Source organism: Eublepharis macularius, chromosome 8 (genome assembly GCF_028583425.1).
Source record: "Eublepharis macularius isolate TG4126 chromosome 8, MPM_Emac_v1.0, whole genome shotgun sequence".
Lineage (NCBI taxonomy): Eukaryota > Metazoa > Chordata > Lepidosauria > Squamata > Eublepharidae > Eublepharis > Eublepharis macularius.
In genome coordinates this window covers 33098082-33116824 of record NC_072797.1, presented here as the reverse complement: position 1 = coordinate 33116824, position 18743 = coordinate 33098082, and the positions used below count along the sequence as shown (strand labels likewise).

At 45.3% G+C, this 18743-nt stretch overlaps 1 protein-coding gene across 6 annotated transcripts in view; it reads left to right on the top strand.

Annotated features, from left to right (window-relative positions):
- PDE4D (phosphodiesterase 4D) overlaps positions 1 to 18743 on the top strand; it is a 741318-nt gene that overhangs the window by 340230 nt on the left and 382345 nt on the right. The window contains exon 1 of one of the 6 annotated variants that reach the window (XM_054986996.1): positions 11271 to 11713. The exons of the other annotated variants lie outside the window; for them this stretch is intronic. Within the exon in view, the coding sequence (XP_054842971.1) occupies positions 11667 to 11713 (47 nt within the window). The 5' untranslated portion in view covers positions 11271 to 11666. Of the gene's footprint in view, positions 1 to 11270; positions 11714 to 18743 lie in introns of those variants that run through there. 6 annotated transcript variants of the gene reach the window in all.

The window sequence follows — 18743 nt, the reverse complement described above, 5'->3', positions numbered from 1 at the left end:
TGCTCATTGCTTTGGAAATGATTGTTCCTGCTCTTCACTATACCCAGACCTGGTCTCTAGCTCAGCTCTGGTTGAGGATCTCTTCTAGATTCTCTCAGAGCCAAGCTACAAGTGACGCCTGACACAGGTTGGACACTTGTCAGCTTCCCTCAAGTTTTGATGGGAAATGGAGGCATCCTGGTCTTGCAGCTATAATGGAGAGCCAAGCTGTAAAACCAGGATGCCTGCATTTCCCATCAAAACTTGAGGGAAGCTGACAAGTGTCCAACCTGTGTAAGGCGTCACTTGTAGCTTGGCTCTCAGTTGCCCCCTTTGTCCATTGGGTTAGGCCCCAATGGGATTTCCCCTGCACGGCTCCCGGTGGTGCAGCCAAAGGCTGCCTCTTTCACAAGACCAAGAACGTGTTCACCCTTGCCCCTAGAAATTGTCAGGCCTCTGAGCTCTGCCCTGTTGCTCTCTTTCCAGGCTTCTTGCCAGCCCAGTCCTCTTGCCAATTGGCCTTTTCCTCACCTTCCCCTTTTGCTCCTCTGCTTTTCACTACAGCTTCCCAACCAATTCCTTGATGCTGCTCGTGAGAGGTCTTCCCGCTGCTCCCTGGTGACCTGGCCTGCCACATACTTGTGTCTGCTTCATCTGCTAGGGCTGCTCCTTTATCTTGCATGGCAATAAGCACAACGGGTGTTCGGCTGGTAGTTCCACACAGCATAGCATAGCAGGGTGGCTGCTAGTTACCTGAAATTGCCGTTGTGCTTCCTGTGTACCCTGCCTGCATGGATGCTGGTGGCCCAGTTGGGGAGACCTGCGTCTTCTGACCAGCTGCCCTCTCTGCAGCTGAGCTGCTGCTCTTGAGGTGGGCCATTTTTTAAATCCCCTCTCTTGCTTTAGGCTTGGGGCACAGCATGCTGAATTGAATTTGTACAATATATTACACTTGAAGGGGAAAAAAAACTCCTCTATACACAGTTGCAATCTTTCCTATACTTCTGGTTTAGTAGTAAATCATGCTGACAGGAAACGCTACCTAGGTGGGAGAAAAAGATGAACCTACAGCCTTGAAGAACTGACTTCCACCACCTGAGCATAGTTGCTTGTTTGTGCTGCGCCATGTGTGCTGGCCCTGCTACTCCCTTGGTTTGCTGTTGAATCAGTGCCAGGATCCACATTATCTCCCCAGGGCTAGTAGTAATGGAGAAAACTTGAGTCAGCCAAAAACATCTTCCATCTGGGAGTACCCTGAGAGATTATGCTGGTTGGAGTGAGGAATCATATACATGAATACAAGTCAACAAATGTGTTGCTGTGGCATGGAAGACTAACAAAAAGCCTGCTCTTCTTGTTGTGGCACTTCTGAGGTCTCATTTGGAGTACTCGGTTTCAGTTAGAGCGCTGCTGTACATTGACAAAGAGGTAAAGGATTAAGAGGGGATCTACGTAGATTATATTTAATTTACAACATTTCTATGCCACCTTTCCCCCCAAATAGGGTCCCCATCGCAGCAAACATCAAGGCTTTAAACATTAAAACCACATTTAACTGTATTTAATAATACAGTTAAAAAATACAGATACACAAACACAACACAGCCAGACAGTAAGGGTTTACTGGAGGTATGCCCAGTTAAACAAAAAGTCTTCACCTGGTGGTGAAAAGCAATGACAGAAGAAGACACAATCTCCCTGAGGAGGGAGTTCCAAAGTTTTGGCACCATGACTGAGAAGGGTCTTTTCTTGTGTTGCCACCCATCTGGCCTCAATCGTAGGAGCACCCAATCAAGGCCTCCAAAGAGACAGAAGAGCAGGTTCATATGGGAGAAGATCTAGGAGAAATAGAGGGTGATCTAGAAAGATATCTATAAGGTGAGTGATAGGACAAAAATCTGAAGAGATTTTATATGATTAGGTTGGGGGGGGGGGTCAAGATTAAAATGAAGGGTATGCGTGTGTGTGTGTTATGTGCTGTCAAGTAGCTTCTAACTTATGGTGACCATATGAATGAGTGCCTTCCAAAATGTCCTATCACTGACAGCCTTTTTCAGCCTGAAGGCCATGGCTTCTTTTTAGGGTTGTCAGCCTCCAGGTGGAACCTGGAGCTCTCCCATAATTACATCTGATCTCCAGACTATAGTGATGGCTTCCTCTGGAGGAAATGGCAGCTTTGAGGGTAGACTCTATTGCATTTCATCCTTGCCGAGTTCTCTTCCTTTCCCAAGGTCTGCCCTCCTCGGGATGCATCGCCAAATCTCCAGGAATTTCCCAAATTAGAATTGGCAACCATCCTTCCTTTATTGAGTCAGTCCATTTCATGTTGGGTCTTCCTCTTTTTTTTACTGCCTTCAACTTTCCCTAGCATTATTGGCTTTTCTTGTGAGTCTTGTCTTCTCATGATGTGACCAAAGTACTATAGCCTTTATTTTGTCATTTTTGCTTCAAGGGAGAATTCAGGCTTTATTTGATCTAGAACCCACTTATACGTCTTTTTGCCAACCATGGTATCTTCTCCGACATCACATATCAAATGAATCAATTTTCTTTCTGTTAGATTTCTTCATTTTCCAACTTTCATGTACATATGTAGTGATGGGGAATGCCATAGTATAAATTATCTTGATTTTGGTCCCCAGAGAGACATTCTTATCTTTAAGGACCTTTTCTAGTTCCCTAACAGCTGTTCTTTCAAGTCTCCATCTTCTTCTGATTTCTTGGCTGCAGTCTCCCATTTGGTTGATGATTGAGCCAAGGTGTAGAAAATATTTAACAATTTCAAATTCTCCATTGTCAACTTTAAAATTGTGTAATTCCTCTGTAGTCATTACTTTTGTCTTCATGACATTCAGCTGTAATCCTGCTTTGGCACTTTCTCCCTTAACCTTCATCAGTAGTCGTTTCAAGTCTTCACTGTTTTCTGCCTGTAATATGGTATATCATCTGCATATATCAGATTGTTAATGTTCATTCCACCAATTTTCTGTCCACACAGTCATCTAAATCTAATCCAGCTTTCCTTATGATGTGTCCTGTATATAAGTTGACCAGATAGGGAGATAATAAATATCCTTGTCTGACACTTTTGCCAATTGGAAACCTCTCTGTTTCCCCATATTCTGTCCTAACCATAACCTCTTCTCTGGAGTTCAGGTTGCACAGCAAAACAATGAGATGTTGTGAACTCTCTTTTAACACCATCCATAGTTTATCATGATCCACACAGTGGAAGACTTTGCTGTAATCTATAAAACACAAACTGATTTTCTTCTGAAATTCTCCAGTATGCTCCAGAGCAGATAAGCTGATAATATTCTGTTACTCAAAATTTCCTAAGAAAGCAAAGGGTGAAACTCTTTTTGCATATTCACCAAGAACAAGTCAAGAAGCAATTGCTTTATAAAGGAAAGCGATAGGAGCCAGAGTGGTGTAGTGGTTCGACTGTTGGACTAGGATCTGGGAGAACCAGGTTCAAATCCTGACTGTCATGGAAGCTTGCTGGGTGACCTTGGGCAGTAACTCTCTGTCAATCTAACCTACCTCACAGAGATGTTGTGAAGTTAAAACAGAAGAGGGAGGGGAGAACAGTGTTGCAAACTGCTTTGGGCTCCTATTGGGGAAAAAGGAAGGTATAAATAAATATAAACAAATATGAGGGGAAAATTAAATAACATAAATAACTATATGGGGTGAAGCTTTCTGACTATAAGAGTAGCTCATCAAATGAATAAACTATTCAGGAAGGCTGAGGAATAGCCTTCCAAGTAAGATGTAACGAAAAAAAAACATTTTGTAGCAATGTTACTGGCATTGACTCAACTTATGCTGTTTTCAGCCTGGTGTGTTTTATGTTTCAGGAAGTAGGTGGGAGAGCTGGCATGGACTTTGGCTGTGAAGACATAGGTTCAAATCCCTGTTTATTTGTGATAGATGTTAGGTAACCTTGGGTGCAAATTACTGTCTCCCACCAAACCTACCTCACAGGGCTGTTGTGGAGATGCATGGAGATATCCCACTGTAAGTTACCAAGAGGTCCTTGGAGAAGGAGGAAAAGGGATATGGATGCGATACACAAATAAACGTGGTAGTCCTTTCATTGCTGTTCAGCCCCAGCCACCCACACCAGGGGCAGTGAATGACAGGCATGCTAGTGCTTTTTTTCCTTGCTAGAGTTTTCCTGGGGAGTATTTTTACTAGCTTAAATTGTACACATTGCAAAGGTCTCCACCCAGTGTCCTGTATAACAGACATGAGTTACCATGTATGGTGCCTGATTCAGATTGCTTGTGAAGGGGCTTCCCTCTTCCACTCCCCTGCCCTCTTCCACTTGCCTGTGGGTTTCCCCAGTGGGCCAAATACTGTCCCTCACAGCCATTTCAAATTGGAAAAATGGCATAAGAAAGAAGACCGAAGCCCCTTCTCCACTCGCACTACAGTCAAAATCTGAATCAGGAACCCACAGAGATGGGAAATAAGAACTGAAATCTGTTAACACAGGCGGGCCCTGGACCTTACCTGCATCATGTCTAAAATTAAAGCTATGTTCCACAATATATAAAGATATGCTTTAAAGCCTGGTGGTCCCATCACATGAACTAGTGATCTACCTTTGATTTCCAGTGTTGCCAGGTTTTGTAGAACACTAGGCTTATTGGATAAGGATGCCAGACCTTTCTCTTTTCCTGATCCCACCAAAACCATGCGGGAGGAGAGGCTCTGTCTTCTGCTTCTGCTTTGCAAACCTCACCCCCCCCAGCTGCTTTCTTCCTCTCCTTTACAGTCTCCCCATTTTGGAAATGTGTATGTGTGGGGGGGGGGACAGCTGGGTGGGTTGCCGGGGAACTCTCCCTCCTCCCACCTGTGGTTTCTCCCCTGCAAATTGCATCTTCTTGACACCACTTTGCAGCAGAAGGCAGTGGGCAGAGTTTGTAAATGTGTTTTGGCTGCATAATGTTTCCTTTCTGCCAGAACATCTGTTCTCTTTGTGTGTTGTGCGTCTAGAGCAAGCTGGATTTAATGGCATCCAGGGAAGGGTTTCGTTCATAAGACCCGTCTGAAATAATTGTTGACATGATGGAGTTAATGCAACTTTGCTTGTCCACATGAGTATTGTTAAGAAATTGCATTAGGGAAGCGAGTAAGTGCTGGAGGAAGAGAAAGATTGTGTCACTGGGCCCCAGCCTCACTCCCTAGGCACATTTAGCATAATTGGTAAACACAACTGTACATGCAATCAAGAACTCTGACACAAGCAAGCAAGGTCCCTGATTCTGCATCTAGAGTGTCTGCATGTCTGCTCTGTTTGCAAGTTATGCTGCAAGCACACCAATGAAGAAATCAAGCTCCGCCGTCCCACACTAGGAACAGTCCCAAGCAAGCAGAGAATTACTTCAGAGTTTTTAACTGTGACCTCAGCGTATATTTGTTCAGATGACTTTTAAAAGACACATTGAACTGTGACTTGGCTCATAATTTGGCAATTTGTTAACCTCCTACAAATGTTCTAAGGCAAGGATTTTGAGCATTGGGAATCTCGGGGACAAGCTCTGCCACTGACCCCGGTGTGTTCTTTGGAAAACCTGCGTCTAGTCTATGCATGTTTGGGAGCCCTGCTCCCATCTTGGGTGCAGGCTCTCCAAAGCATCCCGGCAAAGGAACACAGTTTGGATCAGAACTTGTTCAGCAATCCTTCCCCCTCCGCATTCACATTCATCCCTCCCCCACCGTCCCCCCCACCCCAGCACTTGAAAAGGGCTAGTAAAGTAAAGGATCCTGCAATTGGTTCGCTATGTCAAAAATGTGGATAAGCCTTAAGGGCACTCATTTCTCTTTCAGTCTCTTTCTCTTGTCCCAGCAGTTCCTATTCTGGAGACCTTTTTTATTTCAGGTGATGTCAGTAATATTGTTCCTGCTGCTGGTGAATGAAAAAGGATGTATAAATAACTTTTCCTTTATTTTCCCTCTTCACTTCAGAGACTGTACCACGTTGCTTTTGTGTGTGAGAGAAGAGGCAGACACTGCTGTTGTACTGCTGAGGCAGACACCTAACTTTGAAGATGAAAAGCAAATGGATTTGGCAAATGAAAAGCTTTTTGTCTTTGATTTCAGTGTGTCTTCAAATCAGTACATTATGCTTTTGTACAGGTTGAGAAATGCCATACCCCAGATTACAACCATCAAAACATTCTTTCCCATTTCGTTAAGTATGTGTTTGAAACTCCATTTTTGTATCCTTCCATAAAAATCTGCCCCAAATCTCAAAGGATGAAGAACGCTTCCAGATGAAATGTGAGGCTGAAAATGTCTTTAAGGTTCTCTTTTGCTATGTATGTGAATGGCTGGTCCTTGGTAATGTAAAAAAGGAGGCAGAAGAGAGAGATTTGTTACCTGAATGAAAGTTTTGATCAATGTCAGCCTTACATTTGCATTATAAAACAGATTGCAGCAAGAGTCCTGAGATTTTGTCTCCTCTACTTATTTGCCTACATGGTAAAGAGGGAGTATAATGGGGAAAAATGCATGGTATCCACTTTAACTGGGGATCGGGTGCTACCTCAGGCTATCCTTCTTGGTTTTATTACTTAATAATGTTTTGCTTCTATATAGTGCTTTCGGTGTTAAAAGCACTTCACTCACATTATCTTGTAGCAATCTTTATAACAGCCCTGTATTGCAAACTGGTATCATTAACCCCATATGTGGGGGCAGGGGGGGGAGAGGTTGAGAAGAACAACTTGTTAACTTCATGGCACAGCAAGATTTGAACTGTGGACCTGCTTTTTATCTCAGCCACTGTATCACAGCAGCTCCCCACTCAAATATGTGACATGAGCTCAGAGACTTCTGCACAAATTAGATGTCAAAAAGATGAGTAGCAATCCCTTAGGCTGTTTTGAAGAATATGGAAGAACCGGGAGAGGCAACCCTTTCCTTCTCTCTCCCCTTCCATGATTTAAATTCTGCCATTAGCTCCTGGGGCAGTGGGGGTGGAGCTGCAGCGGTGGTATCTGTCTTTCCACTCCCTTTACCCATGACAAAAATTGAAACTTTGGAGGATCAACTGAAATCTCTGATTTTCAAAGCAGCAACATGGGGCTGCTAATTAAATTTTTAAAAATGTGGGAAGTCACAGCCATAGATTTCTTGCATAACCTACAGTTTGGTTTTTTTTAGTTCTCTCTTAGGGTTGCCAACCTCTAGGTGGGACCCAGAGATCTCCTGGAATTACAGTAACAATTCAATTACAACAACAATTCATTTCCAGACTACAGAGATCAGTTCCCTTGGAGAAAAGGGCTGCTCTCGAAGGTGGACGCCACGGAGGTCCTAACCTTCCCCATCCCCCCAGTCCCCCCAGGCCCTCCAGACTCTCTAGGAATTTCTCAACCTAAAGCTGACAACCCTCTTCTCACTGCAGAGTCTAACTAGTATCTGAGTTCGACCATTTTAGATCACAGGTGAAAACTCTGCTGGCGGTGGGTGGGGTGGGGGTCATAAGATTGAACGCTCCTGCATGCAAAAACAAACAAAAAGCCTTTCTTTCTTTCTTTCTTTCTTTCTTTCTTTCTTTCTTTCTTTCTTTCTTTCTTTCTTTCTTTCTTTCTTTCTTTCTTTCTTTTTCTTTCCTTCTTCCTAACATGCTAGCATTTTAACTGAAGGGATTATTTAATTGTACCTGCTATTTGAAGTGGTGCCTATGTAGATGCAATAATTTTTTAAAAACTGTGCAGTAGACAGTGCCAGAGCCCAAGCAGATGCACAAGAACCAGGCTCAGCCTCGGTCACCACTGTAGCTTAGACTGAAGAAAGGATTTTTTCGTTTATTTATGCTGCAGGTCTAAGAAAACTTTCCTGGCAGCAAAATGGGACTTACTTTCAAGTAGACCAGTTTAGGATTGCTCCCTTAATTTAGTATCTTATTTAATGCATTACAGTTGGTTGCTTTATTTAGCTGATGAAAGAATGTGGTATCAGCTTAAGGTGGAATGATGGATCGGTTTCATGCTGAGTGTTAACCATGGCACTGCCATCAGCCAGCCAGCCCCCCCCCCCCCCCGGGCCTATAGCTGCATCAGCATAGAAGCTGCAGTTCCATATTGCTGTGTGTGAATTATACAACCAAGGGGGTGGAGTTCATTGCAGGGGCTTCCCAGATGGTTGGCCACTTGGCCACATGGCCACCCTGTATAAAAGTGTCTCCCATGCCACTGTAGCTATGTGAGAAGTGCGAAGGAAGCACAACCTGAATCTGATTTCTGTCTGATCTCTAAAAGAATCTGATCTCTGAGGAAATACAGACATGACCTCAGATGGTATGAACGTCATAACTGCAGTTTATGGAAATATGCATAATTGACTAATAAACGCCAAACCGTACAGCATTACTATGATCTCAAGCTATTTCCTATCTTTCCCATGTTGTCACAAATGATCATTCTTTTCAATTTCACTTCAGATGTATTTTGTGATTTATTTTGCATGGAGAACTGATCCTTCTGGAGCAATTTTTTTTAAAATATCGCTTTAGAAGTGGGTATGGTATCTGTATTTCTTTATTGATTTGACCTTGACGGGTCAACACCACGCGGGAGAGTTTCTAGTAACGTTTCCAGGACTGCCAGGTTACACAAACATGCTTTGGTGATCTTTTGAAGGGAGAGTTTGGAGACATTGTGCCTTTTGCATAACGGGGAGAGAGAGCTGGGAAGTGGGGTGGAGGAGAGATGTTCACTGCAGTCTGAGCAGGCAGTTGTGGACCAAGAGCTTGAACTTAATGCACTGGATCCAAAGTACCCCCCAAGCAAAAGCGTAAGACACTCCTGCTCCTCCCATGGCTCCCTTTGCCTTTCTGTACTTCATTCTCCCTGAGACTTTCTTCACATTTGAGCCTGTAGGAGATCTTGAACTGCTATCCTGAATGAGGTCAGTTGTAGATTTAGGGGACTAAAAAGGAAATTATAAGATGGCCAGCCAAGAAAGTCTCCTTAATAGCCAGAGTACTTCCTTGAACCAGTTGCGCAGGTGGTAACTTTCAGATCTTTATAATAGTTCCAGGCAGCCTTGCCCAGTGGTCTGAACAACTAGGATTCTTGCTGGCTACAGAACTCCCAGGGCAGTCCTAACCAGAGTTACCTCCTTCAAAGTCCAGGGTCTCAGAAGGGTGTAACTCTGTTTAGGATTTGTTGCCCTGATCTGGACTAGACTACCACACTGGGCAAACAGTTCCTTTGCTGTACAGCTCCTAGCTCACAGCTGCTTTTTGGCAATCTCAGCATTTCAATTTTTTTTAAAAAAATGATTTGTGTTGCATCCATGGCGTGCAAGGCACTCTACAGCAAGATGACGCACAGGCTTTCCGAACAGTGTGGGGAGATAATGCAGAAAGCAAATGGGACAGGGGTATATTGAAGGCTTTTCAGTTCTGCAGTTTTTGTGTTTCCAGGGGTGGCTTTTGCCAGCCCATTGCAGACATCTCAATTTTTTGAAAAAAGAGTATTTTTTAATGTTCAGGCATCTTTTTCAGCAGAAGCAGTGAAGCAATGTGCTTGAGCAATGTTGGTGCGCTGTCTTGGAGAATAAACATAAAGATCTTTTATTCTGTTTCCCAATGCTCATAAATTATCAGTCGTGCATACTGTTTGCCCTGTGACGTATGGGGGGGGAGAAAGGAACTTTGAGCAGTGTGACTTGCATGAAATCAACACCTTGCCACACCCCCTTCTACCTTCGAGATGCATCAATTGCTGGATCGACAGCCGGGTAGCGGGGGAGGGGTTGCGGGGGGGGGGGGGACAAGCCGCGAGTGGGAAGCAGCTGCTTTGTTCTCCAGCTCCCGACAAAGGCGAGTTTGATCCCGCTAGATCCTATTAGCCTCCGAATAGTTTACTATCTGATTCTCGTTCCCGAATGACAACAGCGCTGGGGCTCTTTCGAGGGGTTGCGGAAGGCAGCGCCGGACCGCGCGGCCGGAGGGCCGTCCTGGAGGAAATCGGAAGCCTGGCCGGGCGAGCGCTGCAGAGCCGCTCTCTTATCTGAGGCACGCCTCCGCGAAGCCTCTTATCTGGCTGCAGTTTATGGGCTTGAGATTGCTGCGGGCGACTTTCCCGGTACAGGATTTCCTGCCGCCGCCTCTGAGCGTCCTTTGCAAAGGCGCCTCCGGCACTGTGTCGACGGCGCGTCGAGCGCGCACCTCCGCCCGGCGGGCGAGAAATTCCGCGGCGCGATTCTGCATCTTCGCGGGGGCGCGCTTCAGGTAGCCGCAGGGTTCAGCTCGACGCGCCTTCGAAGGCGCCTCCCTTGAGCCGCCGCCGGCCGCTCCGCCTGGCCGCTGGAAAAGCCCGAGCCGGAGAACCCACCTCGAGGGGCCCCCTTGACGCGAGCACAGCCTCTTTCGGGCAGCCTCCGCGGCAGCCCGGAGCGAATCTCTGCTGCAGAATCGGAGCGCCGCCGCCGCCTCGCCGCCCGGCAAGTGGCCCGAGCCTGCGGGAAGAGGGCGACGAAGGCGGCCGAGGGGGCGCTGGCGGGTCTGCCCCCCTGCAAGAGCCGCCCCTCGGCATTGGCGTCGGGCGGCAGAAACTTCCCAGGGACCTCGCCGGGCGCAGGGGCGCAGGAGCCGGCGGTTGGGACGGAGCCGGCGGTGGTTGGGGACGCCGCGAAAGAAAGGCGAGACTTCGGGGAAAGGGATCCTTCGATGACGTCGGACTCCGAAAGCCCCCGGCTTGCTTCGGGGCCAGCCAGGGAGGGCAGCCGCATGGCTTGCGTGCCTGATGCCGCCTCCACTTTTGCGAAACTGAGCTCTGCCGCGACGGAGCCGAGGGCTGCCCGCGCGACCCTCGACGCGGCTGCTCAGAAGTAAGCCCCCCGCGGCGGTTGGAACGGGACCTCGTCTCCGGTGAGTGCTGCGCTTGGCAGCATTGGGCACTGCGTTAAGGAAGAAGGCGGCTTTGTTATGGGGGTCGGACCGCGGCGGTGAGCGGGATCATGGCAGCCCCTCGCGATGGCAATTCGAGGTGGTCCGGTTGGCAGCAGCAGCAGCAGCAGCAGCAAAAAGCATCTTTCCTTACGGATCTCTTCCATGATGGAGTGAATCCGAAGGAGGAAAAGTTTGCTTGGTTCGTATTGGATTAACCTCCCTGCTTGGTCCCTTCTTTCTTTCTAGAAAAGGAAACTGCACAAAGGCCACCACTGATGAATATGTGTTTGAGAAGGAAAAAAAAGCAATACTTGTTTCTAAAGGACAGCATGGCAAAACCACTGCAAGTTTTGCATTTCCTCTTCAAAACTGATCTAGCACAGCTGAGCAGAAACTCTTCTTTGACTAAGCTTTTCCTAGTCTCTACAATGCTGCAGAAGAAGATGCTTTAATTTTTACAGGGGGGGCTTTCTCAGAGGGGGAACTGTTGCCTTCTTTTTCGGAGAAGTTGTTTGACATAGCTGATTAGTTGGGTGAGTGAAAACAAACAAGTGCTCAAGTTGCATGAATGGATGGACGCATCGCTCGAAAACCTTCTGGAAATTCTGTCCGGGGCGCCTGGAGATTCTCACAGATGTGGAATACAATACTTTTTGTGCAATAGCCCTTGATGCTGTCTGATGCTGCAGTTGTTGTGGGATGTTTCTATGAATACCAGAACAGATAAAGCTTTCAGACAAGGGAAAGACTGAGGCTTGAAAGAACTGTGGACATGATGCATGTGAATAATTTTCCATTCAGGAGGCATTCGTGGATATGGTGAGTAACTTCAGGTTGGAAGAGGTACTCATTCTTGTTTGCAGTGCACTGTGACAATTGTGAGGTGACTGAGGGTGTAGCACCAAGTGATAATGAGGCAAAACTCATGCTTAACATAGAAATCCCACACTGGGATCGTCATGCAAGTGTTACAAGAAGACACAAAAGAAGAACCTGACAGGGAAACTATATTATTAAAAAAATGTCATTAAAAAAAAGAAGCCCATGAAAATACAATTTTCCACCCTGTTGCCTAACTCTTTTCTTTTAGCTCTTCCAAGTTTATTGTGAAGTTCAGTATTTTCCCAGGCTATTTCCATTTCAGCTCAGAGGTATTTGTTCAGAAGAGCCATTTTTCCTGGTCGTTGGCTGTCCTCCTTCCCTCCCCCTTCCTTCTGCCCCACCCCCTTGTGCTGGGATCTGCACCAGCATAAGAATGACTCTTTCCCTAAGACCTATACAGCAAAGGAGCCTTTTCTTTTGTCTGCAATGCCACTGGGTATACAGGGCATTACTTGCTTTGAAATGCATGTGCATTATATACAATCCTGGCAACGAATGTTAATATAGCCCTCTTGTTTTGTTATATAATAAACTGCTTTGCTTTGTATGGTTGTCAAAACAGTGCGCTCTAGAAAATGGAGCAAATTAGCTTATTCTTAACAGGCGTTTCTGAAGGCATGTCTCTAAAAATCCTAGTCATTCCTTTTTAAAAGAAAAAAAATCTGTAAGTGAATTTTGGCATACCTATGCACTGTCATGGATGGCAACGTTCCATGTTATATATTTTGAAATTGGTGCAGAGAGATGGCTCTGGCTTGCTTTAACACATCCATTACGGAGATTATAATGGAGCAAGAGAAGGCTTTTCATATGCCCCAATTAATGTAGCACTTGGTTAAAAGCTTTATGAACGGATGCTTCTGGCCTTGAAGTGTGCTTGATCTGCTCAAAAGCAACACATTGAAGGCATTTTGGGGGAAGTGGCATTGGGTTGAATCCTGACATACAATTCCCAAAACCCAAATCCAGAATTACCTTTCTTCTTCTCTGAACACTTCCTCCTTCATTCTTATGCCAGACCAGGCATTCCTATTTGAGACCTATCTCCCCCTCCCCCACCCCTTCATCAATATTCCGTGTAACCTTCTGCTTGTGATGATAAAATTTGAAGATTAATGGATCTTTGAAATGGGATGTGTGTTTACATGGGGCTTTCAGCTACATACGGGACCCTCCAGGATGACGTTTGCAATTGTTGTTCTCTTATTAGACATTAATGCTTCATGCAGAAGGCCAGGCCACTCCCCCTCCCCACCCCTTTGACCTAGTCTGGGACAAAGACCCCAGGCAGAGGCTTTGTGACGGCTGGCCTGACAGGAACACAAATCACCAGCATTCCTGCAGGGAGCTGAGTGACCACAGCTGGCCTGACTGTGGAAGAATACAAAGCAGCTGCTTCAGGCCACTGATTCCAGAAGGACCAACGTTTCTCCTTCTTCCTATTGCCATCTCTGTGTGCCATTAAAATAAAAGGAGCTGCAGGGCAGAGCTGGGAAAGGGCGGAGTATTTATTGTTATCTGTATATGCAAGAATGCCTATGGCAAGTATTGTATGCAGCGTGCACATTGTCCTCACTTGGATGGACTGAAAATAAAGACCCTCCTCAGTCGGTCATGTGAATTAGCCCTGAGGACCTGGCCTACAGAGCCAACTAGGACTGTTCCTAAAGCCCTCTTCAGGCACAGAAACATCAGCCTTTTAATTGGCAAGTGGCCCAAGGCCTCTGAATTAGCCAGACCAGGCATAAATGCAAAGATTCTGGCCTTCTGCCCATATTTGACCAGCAGAACAGAACTTCCTGCCCACTGTACTGTAACAAGCGCTAACATTGTTTATCTTCCTTATTTTTGGGTACAGGTACTGGATAAAACACTGTTCTTCTTCTGTACCTGCATGCCATTTGCATTAGCATGTGAACCTGGGGATGATTTTGTAACCTAGTTCTAATATTGATATAGCAAGATTTTCTACCAAAAAAAAGTACTGTAATCGTGATGAAATCCACTTGGCCTTCTCTTCCCGATCAGCATCCGAGTGTTTCAAACATACACAGAAGTTCATCAGGTTTCAGACTTCTTCCCTTAGGTCTCTAGAACTAAAGTATCAGAGACTGAACTAATTATCTGAGGCAACTGGCAAATGAATATCAAAGTCATCACTAGCCACATAAGTAACAAAACCTGGAGACACAACAGCTGTCCTAGGCAACATGTCAGGAGGCTGTCTGATATCTGCTGAATTTGTAGAAAGAAGAGATGTAAACTATTCAAATACGGCACATTGTTGTCGTAATGCAAAACAGCACCAGAAGCAAGTAATTTGCAACAGAGAAGGAGTGGCAGGGAACCTGTGCTTAAACCTTTCCCCACCTTTCATGTCCCCTTGCAAGCCTGCCTTGGTGGCTTCTTCTTTCTTCCCTGTGGAGTTCCAGGTGTGTTTGTGGGGTTGTTAATCACATGTAACTTATGCAGGTCTGGGAGGGGCAGCAGATGCAGCTTGACACAGGTGAAGCACGTGGACATGAAGTGGATTTGACCAATGTCCAAACATCTCTGTTTTCATTTGGGAAATGTTGAAATGTATGCTTTAGATTTTACCTCTGGCCTACAGAGAATCTGGACAGAGAACACATACTGCAGGGCTGGCCCCTAGCATAGCTGTCCACAGCCCAATTTGAAACATTGGTTGGAATAGTTTTGAAATGTCTCTTTTCTACTTTAAGTCATGTGACACCATCTTTCTCAAGAGTAGTAAAAGTCCAGTAGCACCTTTAAGACTAACCAACTTTATTGAGGCATAAGCTTTTGAGAACCACAGCTGTCTTCATCAAACACATCTGATGAAGAGAGCTGTGGTTCTCGAAAGCATATGCCTCAATAAAGTTGATTAGTCTCAAAGGTGCTACTGGACTTTTTACTATTTTGCAACTACAGACTAACACAGCTAACTCATCTGGATCTATTTCTCAAAAATGAACACCTAATGCAAAAGGTGTAAAAGACCACCTGACACTGCCTTCAACTGAGTCAGACGGTTGGCCTGTCAAGGTCATTATTGTCTGCTCTGACGGGCAGCAGCTCTCCAGGGTGTCAGGTTGAGGTCTTTCACGCTGCTACATAATCCTTTTAACTGGAGATGCCGGGGATTGAACCTGAGACCTTCTGCATGTGAAGCAGGTGAGCCACCAGTTCTCCCTCAAAACAGTGCTAGGTGTGAAAATGCCTCAAGAGGACATCAACGGTATTTTGTAAATAAAGAGCAGAAGAACAAAGTGGTTTTAGTAAGAACTCAGTTGAGGAAACAAGAAGTAGTGCGTAAAGAGGCCATAAAGGTGCACTGTGCCAAGAAGGAACAGTGTCTAGTTGCAACTGGTTTCACTGTCGTAAATTCCCTACAACTGGAATGTATATGAAGATGTGAAAAAATATTTAGTTTATTTTATATACCAAACAACATCTTAAAAAATTCTTATCTAGTAGATTTCATTATGCACTTTTCTTTTCCATTACACATGCTGACTTATAATGCCAAGTCAAATAAAGATAAGCATACCGTTTAATTATATGTTCTACCTTTCAGCAAACAAGTACGACTCTTTCTCCAGTTTTTAAAACAGAAGTCAGGCTGAAAGTGTTTAGTGCAGTTGCTCTTCCAGCAGAGCAAGAAATTAAAATGTTCCACATGCCTCATGCATCTTTTAAGGAAAACAGTGTTTTAAGAAAAATCTACCTACAGTATTGAATTAGTGTGTCATGAGCTCTAAGGCTTGAACCACCAACTCCATAGCCTGAAATCTGAGATGTAGCTAGGGTTGCCAATTTCAGGTAGGGAAATTCCTGGAGATATGGGAGCAGAGCCTAGGGAGGGTAGAGTTTGGGGAAGGAAGGGAGCTCAGCAGGGGTGTGATTCCATAGATTCTTCCCTCTGTAATTTTCTCCAGGGAAATCGATCTCTGTTGTCTGGAGATCTGTTGTAATCCCAGAAGAATTCTAGGTACCGCCAGGAGGCTAATAACCGTAGATGTAGCCTAGTAATGTGGCTGAGGTCTTGGTGCCCTTTTGAGGCACTCAAGGAATACAGATGGCAAACAGGCCATACAGTTGGATTGACCAAGGCTGGTATAAATGCTAGAACCAGCCCTTCCTTTCTTGAGTTTTGTCTTTTGTCTACTGGAGTTTTAGCTCCAGCAGCCAGTGCTGGAGGCTTAGGGTTGGAGAACATGTGGTCTCCAGGATTGGGTCTAAGTACAGCTCCCAACAGTCTATGCCTGGGCCTGACCAAATGTTAGGATGTACAGACTCATGGGATATACGCAGTGGGATGGATATTGAAACAACCTAGACGATATGGAGATGCCATTGGTTTGCCAAATCATGGAGGTGTTCAACTGATACTGGATTGGATTGCTCTTTGCATGTAGAATGTCCCAGGTTAAATCCCTTTCATCTCCAGTTAGAGGATTTTGGTAGCAGGTATCGAGAGGGTGCAGAAGAGAGCGATGAGGATGATCAGGGTTCTGGAGACTGAGCCCTACGAGGAAAGGCCGAGGGCCTTGGGAATGTTTAGTTTGGAGAAGAGGAGATTGAGGGGGGACATGATTACTCTCTTTAAATATCTGAAAGGCTGTCATTTGGAGGAGGGCAGGGAGCTGTTCCAGTTGGCAGCAGAGGGTAGGACCCGAAGCAACACCAGCTGGATATTAGGAAAAACTTTTTTCACTGTCAGAGTAGTTCAAAGGTAGAACCTGCTGCCTAGGGAGGTGGTGAGCCACCCTTCACTGGCAGTTTTCAAGAACAGGCTGGATGAATATTGGTCAGGGATGCTTTAGGCTCATCCTGCATTGGGCAGGGGGTTGGACTAGAAGGTCTGTATGGCCCCTTCCAACTCTGTGATTCTGTATTGGAAATGACCTTTTAGTGCCTCAGAAATCTCCCCTACATGACATAGAGACAAAATATATAAGCATCGTAAAGCTCAGCAATGATAAATGATAATTGCAGCACATAGCAGGAGAAGACAAATGAATAAAACCCAAAATGAGGAGGGTATATCTGCACTAAAGGGAAACGATATGAGGGTAATTTACAATGGATGGTGGATTGGACAAAACATGAGTCAACAACGAGTCAGCCCAGGGGAGGAATCCTATAATTAAGAAACATATATCCAAGACATGAGAGTTGAAAGGCCTTTGCCACTTATTGCTACTGTATTTTAAAGGAAGAATGCAAGGGTGTGTGAGGGAATTGCATAGAGGATAGGAAAAATACTTGGGGTCCAATTCTTCTGTTTACTTGCTTCATCGTTTTATGAAATGAATCAACATCAACACCTAGAATCTCTGACTGCCTCCTGTGTGTAGGGTGACCACAGTAAAAACACTCCTATATGGGTAACAGTTTTATAGAATAGAGGTATAGACTTTTTTAGTATGACAAAGTTAAATGACAAAGCAAGCACCAGTCCAAATCCCCTCTCCTCTGTAACAGTGTACATACCCTGTGCTTTTCTGCACATGTGTCCCAGTTGCAGCCTCTTGTTTACCACAGATCAGTTGTGGTTTATCAGAAGTCAGATTTTAACTTGAATGCTTTTGTGACCATCTTAGGTGCGTATGCTGGGCAACTGTAGGTACAGTAGCAAAGGAATAGAGTTTGGGCATGTTTGGACATGTGTCAGATGGCTGAACTCCATTTCATAACAAGTCTTGAAGGGTGAGAAGGTTTTAGAACTTTACAAAGGAGCAGGGCTTTTTTTTCTGAGGAAAGAGGTGGTGGAACTTAGTGGGTTGCCAGCACAGGGGGCAACTCTTGGTGGGAGGTGGTGCCCCTGGTACCACATGTGCATGCGCAAAGTGCGCACATACTCCCAGGACCAATGATGTCACTTCGGGTCAGCTGGAACAAGGGAGTTTTTAAAAGTTTAAATCACTCTTGGCGAAAATGGTCACATCACTGGGTGGCGCGGAGGGCAATCTAAACTTCCCTCTGTCTGGAGATCAGGGGGCGGGGCCACCAGCCGTGACCATTTTCAAGACGTTCTAGAACTCCATTCCACCGTGTTCCCGCTGAAAAAAAGCCCTGCAAAGGAGATAGATCATTGTGTTTGTGTGGGATACAAGATTGGCAACCCCTTTTTAAACATGAGGGTCAAAGAGCCATACCATCAGTCCATAACTTGACTAACAATTAGGAGAGAGAATATGACCATCACTTTCAGGTTGAATGGTAAGGGACATTTTAAGATGGTCTGGCCAAGTTGTGCATGCAGATGGGGTCAGGGGTGGAGGTAGAACAAGGCCTTGTGATTTTGCTAGGTGAGCTGTTGCTAAAACCAACAAAATCATAACACAGGGACAGAGTTTTGTATAGGAAGAATTGATATGTGTGATTAGTTCCTCCTGATCGCCTACCTAACTGGCTGCAGAAGTTCTATTGATAAACTAGGGGGCGGGCAGGCAGGATGTATACCAAAACCCAGAAAAATATTAAAGAAAGAACCAGCAATGCACAATAGGCAATGTATATAGTCAAATCAGAAGTAGCACGTATCTGGCCTTAGGCTGGTAGTTGTTAGGGGAACAGGTATATGTCTGGTCCACTAGTTATCTAACATCCTGGTCTTGAAAGATCAGCTTAAGCTGCTGCAGTGGAAACAGCAACTTGTGCTACCAAAAGACTATCCTAAAGATGGGCAGTGCTTCTCAAAAGTATGGCAGAGGATCGTGCCTCTGTCTCAACAGAGAAATGTAGATCCTCAGCTGAAGCTTTTTGGAGCTTAAGCAGTGTAGCAGCAACAGCTGTTGGCACTGGATTTGGTCCTGGTGATGGTTTGTGGCATGAGTTGTCTCTGGGGCTTTCATGTATTCGAACAGTAACTTACGGGTTAGTAATAAACAAGACCCTTGAAATAGGACATGTAGAATTAAGCGATCAAATAGCTTAAGCCAGCCATTTGGGAGTGTTG